The sequence below is a fragment of the Amphiprion ocellaris genome, chromosome 15, assembly GCF_022539595.1.
Source record: "Amphiprion ocellaris isolate individual 3 ecotype Okinawa chromosome 15, ASM2253959v1, whole genome shotgun sequence".
NCBI classification, from domain to species: Eukaryota; Metazoa; Chordata; class Actinopteri; family Pomacentridae; genus Amphiprion; species Amphiprion ocellaris.
The window spans coordinates 5,337,798-5,347,823 of NC_072780.1; the positions used below are offsets into that span (position 1 = coordinate 5,337,798).

At 37.9% G+C, this 10,026-nt stretch overlaps 1 protein-coding gene across 10 annotated transcripts in view; it reads left to right on the forward strand.

Annotated features, from left to right (window-relative positions):
• The window catches only part of LOC111565078 (myocyte-specific enhancer factor 2D homolog), a 38,048-nt gene extending 29,832 nt beyond the window's left edge, over nucleotides 1-8,216 (forward strand). For 5 of the 10 annotated variants that reach the window (XM_023265049.3, XM_023265053.3, XM_055018196.1 and 2 more), the window contains 2 exons: nucleotides 1,509-1,559; nucleotides 2,064-8,216. In XM_023265049.3, the coding sequence (XP_023120817.2) occupies nucleotides 1,509-1,559; nucleotides 2,064-2,523 (511 nt within the window). In that variant the 3' untranslated portion in view covers nucleotides 2,524-8,216. The remainder of the gene's footprint in view (nucleotides 1-1,508; nucleotides 1,560-2,063) is intronic. The other 5 variants (XM_023265052.3, XM_023265054.3, XM_055018198.1 and 2 more) reach the window with 1 other exon arrangement.
• The last annotated feature ends 1,810 nt before the right edge of the window (nucleotides 8,217-10,026 follow it).

Below are 10,026 nucleotides of genomic sequence, written 5' to 3' on the forward strand. Positions count from 1 at the left end.
ACGAAGATGACGAGGAAATGTAGCCAGTCAGTAGTTAGATAAGATTGCTCCAGCTACACAGAATGAATGAAATCTAAAAATATCTGGGTAAAGTAAAGTAAAATGCGAAAAGTCTTAAAGGACATTTACTTTGCTTAACCCCGTAACACCCAAAAAAAACCATGAATATAGGAAAAATGATCAATAAATAAAAGTTATATACACATATATAAATATGTATATATAGGAAAAAAATATAATAAAATGAAACAAAACAAAACAAAAAAAAAAAAAAAAAAAAAAAATATATATATATATATATATATATATATATATATACACACACACACAGACACATATAAATAGTAAATAATGGAGGGTGGGTTTTACAGGGTTAAACTTTTTAAACTCCATTTAATGCATATTTGCAGGCTGGATGTTGGTAGATGTGTTACTTAATGAGATTTTTTTTTTTTTAAACAAATTACAGTTTTTATATAACTTCAGAATTGTAGATGTAGTTAATGAATGTTTAATGTAGCTTTAGATGCAAGTAATTCAAGCAGTCACGGTGCAGTTGACCAAATCTGTAGCATTTAATGATTGTCTAACCAAACAAATATATAAAACTGCCTGCTACTAGATGACTTCTTAAATGAACAAACCAATCATCTACATCTACAGTTTACTTACTTGTATTTAAGCTCCAACAAAGTTTATTTTCTTGTATAACCATGAATCATTGCAACATTATTTGTTTTTTCTGCATTTTTATTTAACTAGCAAAAAGTTAATGCAGCAAACCTCTAAATAGTTTTTCTCTGTAGTCAAATCAGTAAGGTTAACATATGTAGAGATTCAAGAATTGTAATTTTTTTTGTTGTTTTCAAATGATTGGCTTTGAGTATCAAATTGCAGTTTTTCTTATTGTTCTCTCTCTATAATGTACATGAATACGGTGGCCTCTAAGGGCCAAACACGTGCAAGAGTAAAAGCTCAGAATCATAACATGCTACATATTCCAAAACTAATGTAAAAAACAAAGGCATAAATTTTGAAAGTCCAAAGACAGAGACAGATGCAATTATCACAACACAACCACGATTTGCATGATTTTTGTGTTGTTTTTTTACTTTTGGTTTTATATTTCACCGAGGCAAAAACAAAAATCAGGGCCAAGATGTTTAATCTTGTGTGCATTTCTGTTCTTAGTGGCCACCGTTTACACTCTACAGTCAGGAACAAGAGCTTCACTGTCCTGATTAACACATTTCTTCCTGTGTTGAAGCTGCGCTCACTGTTTGTTTGTTTGTAGATCAGAAAACAAGAGATTGTCTGGATGTGAATGCGTGCTGGAAACAAAAATTGTGTTTCTGATGCTTAGACATTATTAACATTATTGCTGTTGTAATTTTAAAAAAGACGAAAAAACATGCCCACAATAATGTTTCACACCTCTCTCCACACATGCCTTGTAATCCACCTGTTCCCTTTGGTTTGGGCTCCAACATTTTGTTTTCTTCCCACAGTGTTGGCTCTCCGTCCAACCTGCTCTTGGGTAGAGATGAGTGGTTGGGCCGGTACTGTATCACACTTCCTTTTTCCTGTGTGTCTGTGCGCTTTTGGCTGCCTCCCTCTTAAGCATGTCTGGTGCCGTCTGCAGTCAAACAGGAAAGAGACGTAGTTCCGGTTTCCGCCATGTTTTCTAACCCGAGATTATTCTTTCTGTTTGTCATCTGTAGTTTCTCCACATCACGGCTGACTCACTGCAAAAAACCACCCTGTCACACCAATCATTTCACGCTTCCTCGGCTGTTCTTCTGTTGATCTTTTGGGAGCAGTTGGGGTGTCACTTCTGCTTTTAAAAGGCTCAGAGTTGATTGTCTGATGGAATAATCGAGTGTGGCTTTTCCCTGTCAGTGCTGTGCTTTGTAATGTGGGTTTTTGTCTTGACACGAGTGGCCTTCCAGTGTTTCATTGTGTTGAGTGGCTAATCGTTTGGATTTTTTTTTATGCTTTTCCTCTTTGTTCTATCCCTTATCTTCCTTCCGTTTTCTTCCCGTCTCTGTGACTCCCGTTCTCAGGCCGGTGACCCACATACCTCAAGGCGCCATGCTGACCGTCAACACCAACTCCAGCGTGAGCATCAAGTCTGAGCCCATCTCCCCTGGCCGGGACCGCAGCACCCCTTGCCCTCCTCCGTCTTCGACCACGCCATCCTCGACCTCAGGCGGGGCCATCCTGACCGCCCCGCCCCAGTACCCCGGCTCCCTGCTGTGCCTGGAGCCTCCGACCGGCCGCTCGCCCGCCGACAGCGTGAGCAGCAACGCCAGCTCCTTCGAAGGCAGCGATCGTGACGATGCAGCTGGCGGAGGAGGAGGAGGAGGAGGCGGAAACGGCAGCACAGCCGGCGCTACAGGTCCATCAAGCCGGTCTGTCCCGCCTGACTTCAGCCCCTCAGCCGAGCTCCTCAGGGCATCGAATGACCCGGAGCAAGAAGGAGGAAACATCAAGCGCATGAGATTGGACGCCTGGGTCACATAGAGGCACCGGCAGCACCTGTCTGCACTCACAGTGAAGTTTCGGTGACTCGTTAACACCCACAACAACAACACACACACACACCCACACTCATTCTTAGTCCCCCACTGCCCCGACCCCACTGCCATGTGACACTATCATCACTCATCTGCCTCTGGCCAGAATCATACTACTCAGCTGCATCCCCCAGACTTACAAGGCTTTGCCAAAAAAAAAACAAAAACCACACACAAAAAGATTCATAAAACTCCTTTGGGATCTTGCTCTGAGTGAGGGCTGTTGAAGCCCTCCAATAGAAGGACGGTAGATTTTTAAAGCCTTCTTACTCGAATGGACTTCCGTATAGTGATTCTCTTCTGGTTAAAAATGAGGTGTTCAACCTTTTTTTTGTTTGTTTTTAAACCACAAACATTTCTCCCCGTGGTCTCTGCATCACCTTCATGTATTTACATCGAGCTCGTACGTACGTGACTGGTGGCGTGTCGACATTATGGGACTCGTGCCGCCGCTTTCTGCTCTTCAGAATCTATTTAAATTGTCCATTCTTCTACTTCCAAAACTGCACAGTTGGAAAATAACTTCATCTTGAAGAGGACTGAGCTTCTACCTGGCACTAACTTAAGGGTCTTTCTAGGTGAGGACAGTTCTGCGTCTGGTTTTGACCAGGCAGGCCCGAGCCCCTCAGGCGGCACTCTGCAAGCCGTGGAGTCGAGCACCTTTTGCCAGAGTGCCAATATCAACTTCTTCAGAATTAAAAATGCCAAATGCCTCTCGCACGCAGTGCAGGGACATATTTATCACTCACACTGTCAAGGAAACACTGAGAACTAGTAACTGTCGACGTTTCTTTTCAGGCTTCGTACCGCCGTCGCTTTCACAGACTGGGTGCTCCTCCCGTCCTCTCACCTCATCTCCTCTGGAAACTCGGATGGAAAAGTCACTGCACCAGAAATCCAGCCAGTCACTCAGCTTCTTACCAGGAGTAGATGCCATCCAGTTAAAAATGCATAGTAAAGAGTTTTTTGAGCCTCTGGCGGCTTCTTTTTTTTCAAGTAGGGAAGTATTTGGTTCTTTCAGTCCAAGTGTTCTTTATCTGTTGGTATTTTGAGAAAAAAAATCTGTTTTGAAGGTCCGTTAGTCGTCCAAAAGTAGGAATTCTGACTTTGTATAAAAATCACTCCTTATACAAAAGCTTTGATGTCCTCTTTAGCTCTCTATAGCTCTCCTTAGCTCTTTGCCGTGTTTCAAAAAGTGAAAGGAAAAGACATTTTCTATATTTCTACCGCTTCAGTTGGCGACAAAGTACAATAGCTTTTCAGCTTCAACGACGTGTATGTACATATGAATATATTTGCATAGACTTTGCTAGGTATCCCTAAAAACAAGCAATGTGTTGATTCTCAGTGGATCTGTTTGCATATATGAGTGTGAATTTGATATGTTTCGAGCTACGGTGCAGGGGTTAACGCCACACTAGGCAGTGCTGGTGGATCGGACTCGTTTCAGTAAACCTATTTTATTCTAGTGTTGATGGTGTGTGCACTTTCTGTCTCACTCACAGAGGCCTGCTTGGTTGTGGTGTCATCATATTCTCTTGCCACACATTTTTTTACAACCCACGATCAAAGTAAAGCTGTACATCGTGACATAAACTCATTATTAGGACACTGCCACTCACTTATAGCGAAGTTATAGACGTGAAACACACTTTTGATTGACAGAATCGTGTCAGATCTTTTCCACGTTAACGAGGATTATGCCTTTTTTCCCACTTTGCAATGAAGTCGTAAAAATCGGCGACTTAGTTTGTTGTTCAACTGTGTCTTGTCTGAACCATTTCAAGTCTGAGTGTGTGTGTATCCAGGTTGTTTAGAGTCTACAAAGAGAAAAGTTTCTCTTGATTGCTTGACCTTTTTTTTCCTTGCGACGATGCTCAAAGTGCAGACTGGTGTAACAGCTGCTGCTGATTATCTACTTAAACAATCCTCCGGTTTTAAGTCGGTGTAGGTGAGACAGCTGCTTAATGAACTGATGCTGTTTGATGCAATTAGAAGCAGCCCACGAACCCGGCGTTTGACATCGACGGGGGAAAAAAAACACTGAGCTGTGTGACATTTTCACAAAGGCTGACACGTCTAATGGCAGCATTGTAGATGTTTTCCACGATCAAGTCATCTTTCCGTCCCTCATTGGATCGTGTCGCTTTTCACTCTGCTAATTTCAATTTAGATTTATCCTTTCAGTCAGCCGCGGTTAACAGTTTTGATTCAGTGAGCTCATGTTGGAAGAAATATGCCCCTTAAAGGAATAGTTCTTCCCCAGAGTTAGATGAGAAGACTGACACGCTCTTGTATTTGTTTGGTGAATATGAAGCTACACACAACATCTGGTTAACTTCACAGGAAACAGTGAACTGGGGAGTTCAGCTCTGCCCCAAAGTGATACAATCTACCTGCTGACACCTGAAGCTCACCTCTAGAGCTGAAGTAAGGCAAGATCAGTTAGACCTTGATTATAATTATAAATTCTCATTCATTAGCATTTCTAGCCACTACTGTCTGTATTTCACTGAACATATTTGCACTTGACAGACTGCAAAAAAAATTAAATAAATATACCTGCTACCCCCTGCACTGCCTGTAGGCACCAAGGTCCTACTTTCACTTGAACTTGTTTTAAAGAACTTATCCAGGTTGTTTTCTCTTGACTAGATCTGTGCTTGTGTTCTGTCTACTCTCAGATGTGGATAAAAGCGTCGGCTAAATGAAACTAGAATTTCCAGTCCGGTGACATTTAAATTCTGCTGAAGCCAAGGGCAAACAATATGGACATTTATGTGCCTAGGTTAAAGTCTGTTGTATTTGGTTTTATTGGCAACAAACTTTGTTTTTTCAATAGTTTTACTTTTTTGTCTTCAAATTTGCATAATTTCTAATCAATTTTTTTTAATTTGCAAAAGATGCTTACAGTTTCTCACAGTGATAAAATCTCCCCTGAGCAACAAAAGAGTAGCGTAGGTGTTCAACTGTTTGCAAGTCATCATAGTAACACTTACACAATCGATTGAGCAATTTAAAAGCATGTATTAATAGTTTCTAGTAATACCGCTGAACAAATGTGTGCAGTTACAGAAGACAAACTTTATGCTGCAGTAGGAACCAACATGCGTATAGCTGGTGAAAATGTTAAGTCCGCTATGCACTGCTGGTCTGATCTGTTCTGTCACAAAGGATATTCAATCAATAGGATTAGTTTCACTTTAAATTGCCCAAACATTAAAGTGATTCATAATTCATTCCAAACATTGTCAGACCTAGTTGCACTTCTTGAGTATTACATCTAAACTAGGGCTGTCAGAATTAACTCGTTAATGCGGATTAATCCATCAACATGATTAATCTGATTTAAAAAAAAACAAAAAAACAATTTTAACACGATTATCCCATTTGTAGGGCAGAATTACTGAAAGTCCCTGAAACGTCTCTGGCAACGTATTTGGGGCACTTTGTCCAAGTAGACTTACTGTCACACAAACAGACTCCAGAAAGAAGGGAATATATATAGTTTCTATCTTTCTTGAGTAACGAAAGATTAGCTTTTAGATTTTTTCCCCCACATCTTGACATTGATTTTACAAAAAATATACACAACAGCCATGTTACAATTAAATATCTGACGTGTAGGTAGTAAAAATACACACTCTTTTTTGGATGTGATTTCAAAATAAATGTTACTTTGTCCATAGTTTCCTACTGATTACATTAAATCTTCCATGAGGAATGTATATATACATACACCTTCTTTCTTGACTCTGTTTGCTCATGTAAAATGAAACGTGATTAATATAGATAAAAAAATGAATATTTAATCGTGATTCATTGAAATTAATGCGCAGCAACACTGTGATTATTCTGATCAAAAATTTTATTCGTTTCACAGCACTAATTTAAATGTAATCAATTTAAGAGCTCTAAAGTGGTAAAGCAAATAATATTCAATATATAATATTGACTTACATGATGAGCAGTTTTCTGCCTTATCTGCAGTAATGTCGCATTCTGCCATAATAATTTTAAATACATTAGCCATAGCTCTCTATTATAACAGCCTCTTCTGCTTGACTGAAGTATTCAATCCAGTTCAGTTTTATTTACATAGCGGTGATTCACATCATATGTCCTCTCATAGCATTTAACATAGTAAAGGGAAGACCTTTAGAATTAGACAACAGAGAACCCAACAATCCAGAGTTTCCCTTGGATTCCCTCTGAGGAAGCAGTTGACTGCAGCGTGAAGGAACCAACACACCATCAGTGTATTTTGTAGGGAAGAAGGTTATCATGATGCCCCTTTGTTATAGGAGTATGGACAGAGCCATGTGAAGAAACCCTGTTATTAAAGAACGTTGATAATGACTGTTGTCATGCCGACTATGCAATGAAAGTCTCTCAAACTCCTCCCATTCTATTGACATTAAAGCTGATGAAAGTCACCGTCCATAATACCACAAATTGAAAGTTTTGCACTTAAATCTTCCCAACATGATGCAGTTTGTTAATTAGTGAGCTTTAGAGGTGCTAGTAGTCAGATTGTGTTAGCTTTGGACAGAGATGAATTAGCCGTTTCCACATGTTTGCAGTTTTTAAACGAACTAATCCAACCAGCTGCAGCTTCATATTTACTGTACAGTGACCGCCAAAACATCAAACTATTCCTTTAAAGTTTTAGCCAATAATCTGCTCTCTTTCCACGCATTCATTTCCATTTCTTAGCAAACCGTGCTTCCGCTTTGTGTCGGTGGGCGCTGATGGTTGACTGAAATGTGACACCACACTGATTGGCTTTGTTCATGTACAAATAAAAAAAAGGTTCTCTGTCCAATCTAGCAGTGTAGTCACAAGACAATCTATATGAGAAATGAAAACCTGCACCCCTGTTACTTGTTGTGTAAAATGTTTTTTAGAATCTCACTATTTTTGGATTAATTTGTGCTGGTGACAGTTCCATTGTCTATTATTATAATGATATTATTATGGAGCTTTTATTTTATTGCTATTTTTGTGTAGGATAGCCGACTGTTTTTATTTTCTCTTTCTTATTTTATCTTCCTTATCATAAACATATAGTACTGGGTTCCTTTTTTTGAAACAACTTTGCTGAAAATTGCACGATCAGTTATTGTGGTATTAGCAAATGCAATGAAGGAAATACCAGTTAAATGCTGCAATTTTAATTAAGATATAGAATATATTTATAAAAAAAAAACAGGAAACAACTGAAATTAGTAATTCATGAAATTTGAAACGTGTAAATGCATGGGACACAGGTAACAGCAAACCATATGTTACATACAGTAATGATAAGGACATGCATCACAAATGAGTTTTAAAGCGACTCAGAATAATGTAGCATATGAAATACTAAAGATGAAATTTATAGCTAATATATTGTGTTGAGCTGGTCTGCTTTGGGTTTTTGTTGTAAAGAAAATGTTTCTTTTTGTTGTTTTTTTGAGAATGATATACAGTTTGTGTATATTTTCATATACAAAGTATGCACTGATATGTTATTGAAATTCTATACCGCTTTTACAAAAAAGTGTTTGTTGTACCAAAGTATCCAAGTCCCTTGAAACCTTATCCTTTTTGCGTATGTTTTACCGTATTTTATATATTAAATAGACAAATTGAGTGAAATTATTGTGAATCTGTGGGTTATTTTTAAGGTTGTGGCTGTGAAATGATTCATGGGGAACACATGACGGCTCAGAGAGAGAAGTAAAACACCCAGAAATCCTTTTGAATTCACTGAAAATGTCATTTTGTTCATGCCGCAGCAGTGCGTTTTCCTTTTTTCCTTCCTCGGCTCATTGTCACAGCCACAGACACGTACGATGAAGCTTCATTTCACACATTTGGTGATAACTAGATGTCTAAATTTAGCTGATCTCTCGTGACCTCCAAGGAGGGAAGCAGCTACCGAGTGTCAACAACGAATCAGATGAAAGAATAATTAATTATAGTGCTGAAAAATACAATTCTACTTTTAACATACACACCTTGTTTTGTTTGTTATTTAGTAGCTTTTCTTTAAAACCCTCAGCCTTTGGCTAACTACTAAGACTTGCACTTCAAATATTAAGAATAAAAGTCACGCTAAAAGTGGTAAAACCAAAGGGACATAACGAGCTCATTTCCAGCTTTAGGCTTTTATTGTGTGATACCACTGTCTACTAATTCTCATCTCATACTTCCTGTTTTGCAGCTCTTCAGTTCAGCATCTGTCTGAAAGCAGCTGTTTTACGTCCAGGCTTTAAAAGCAGCCGTGGAAGGTAACTAAGTACATTTACTCATGCATTGTACCGAAGGAAAACTTTACAGAACTTGTACTTTATTTGAATATTTCCATTTTATGCTATTTAATATTTTAGAGAAAGTTTCCAATCCACAGATTTAGTTACTTTTAAATAAGGATTTTAAACACCTGGTCATATAGTGATGGAGAAAAAAAAGTTTTCGGACACCCTTAAAATTTTACACAGACTCAAGTATTAGCATGAAATATTTGTGGAAAAATCTTTTTTGTGTTTCAAAAGGTGTGGCTGCATTAGACAGACAAACAAATACAAATGGTATGATTTTTTTGTTTATTGTTTACAAGAAAAACTAACAAAACTAAATTCTTGACAGTTTGAATATGTCACTTCTCAACATTGTCGGTATTTATTTAGATATAAATGATTAAAAAATAAAAAAATATTCTATATATGTAGTCTGTAAAACCCAAATATAGACAAAAATGAGCAAAAATTATATATGTCTGTAAAAAAAACTAATATAGAAAACAAATGAGAAAAAATAATCTATATTTATTTAGATACAAATAATAACAAAATAATTAAAATACATCAACTGATGTATTTTTAGAACAGTGGGTTTTACAAGGTTAATAAAAAGCATGGCCTTCATAAGTGGATCACTGGTACCAAAATGACCCAATACTCAAAATTTATATTGTATTTTTATGGAACCAATCAATTTTAAGTTTTTAATGGCTTTTTTTTTTAGTTTTTGTTTAATATTTTGACTGTGACTGGACTGAAAGAAATTGCACTTGGAGACCTAAAAGTGATTCTTCATGCAATATTTCACAAACGCATAGGGTGTTCTGCTTTATAAAAAGCAGAATGTACCGTGAAAGGACAACATTCTAAACTATGATGTTTTTTTCCAAGTTGTTGTTTGGACCCTTTTGTTGGTTTTATTCAATATGTAAGTAGAGAGGAAGCGAACCTGCATCTCTGACACAGTCCTGTTTATGAGTCATCCTCTCAACCAGCTGAGCTACCTGAGCACCTCTCCTCCCATTGTTGGACAATATACTCAACTATGATGTTTTTTCCATATTTTTGGACGACAAACTAAACTTAGATGTTTTTTAAGGCCCTTTTGTTGGTATTATTTAATAGGTAAGTAGAGAGGAAGCGAACCTGCATCACTGACACAG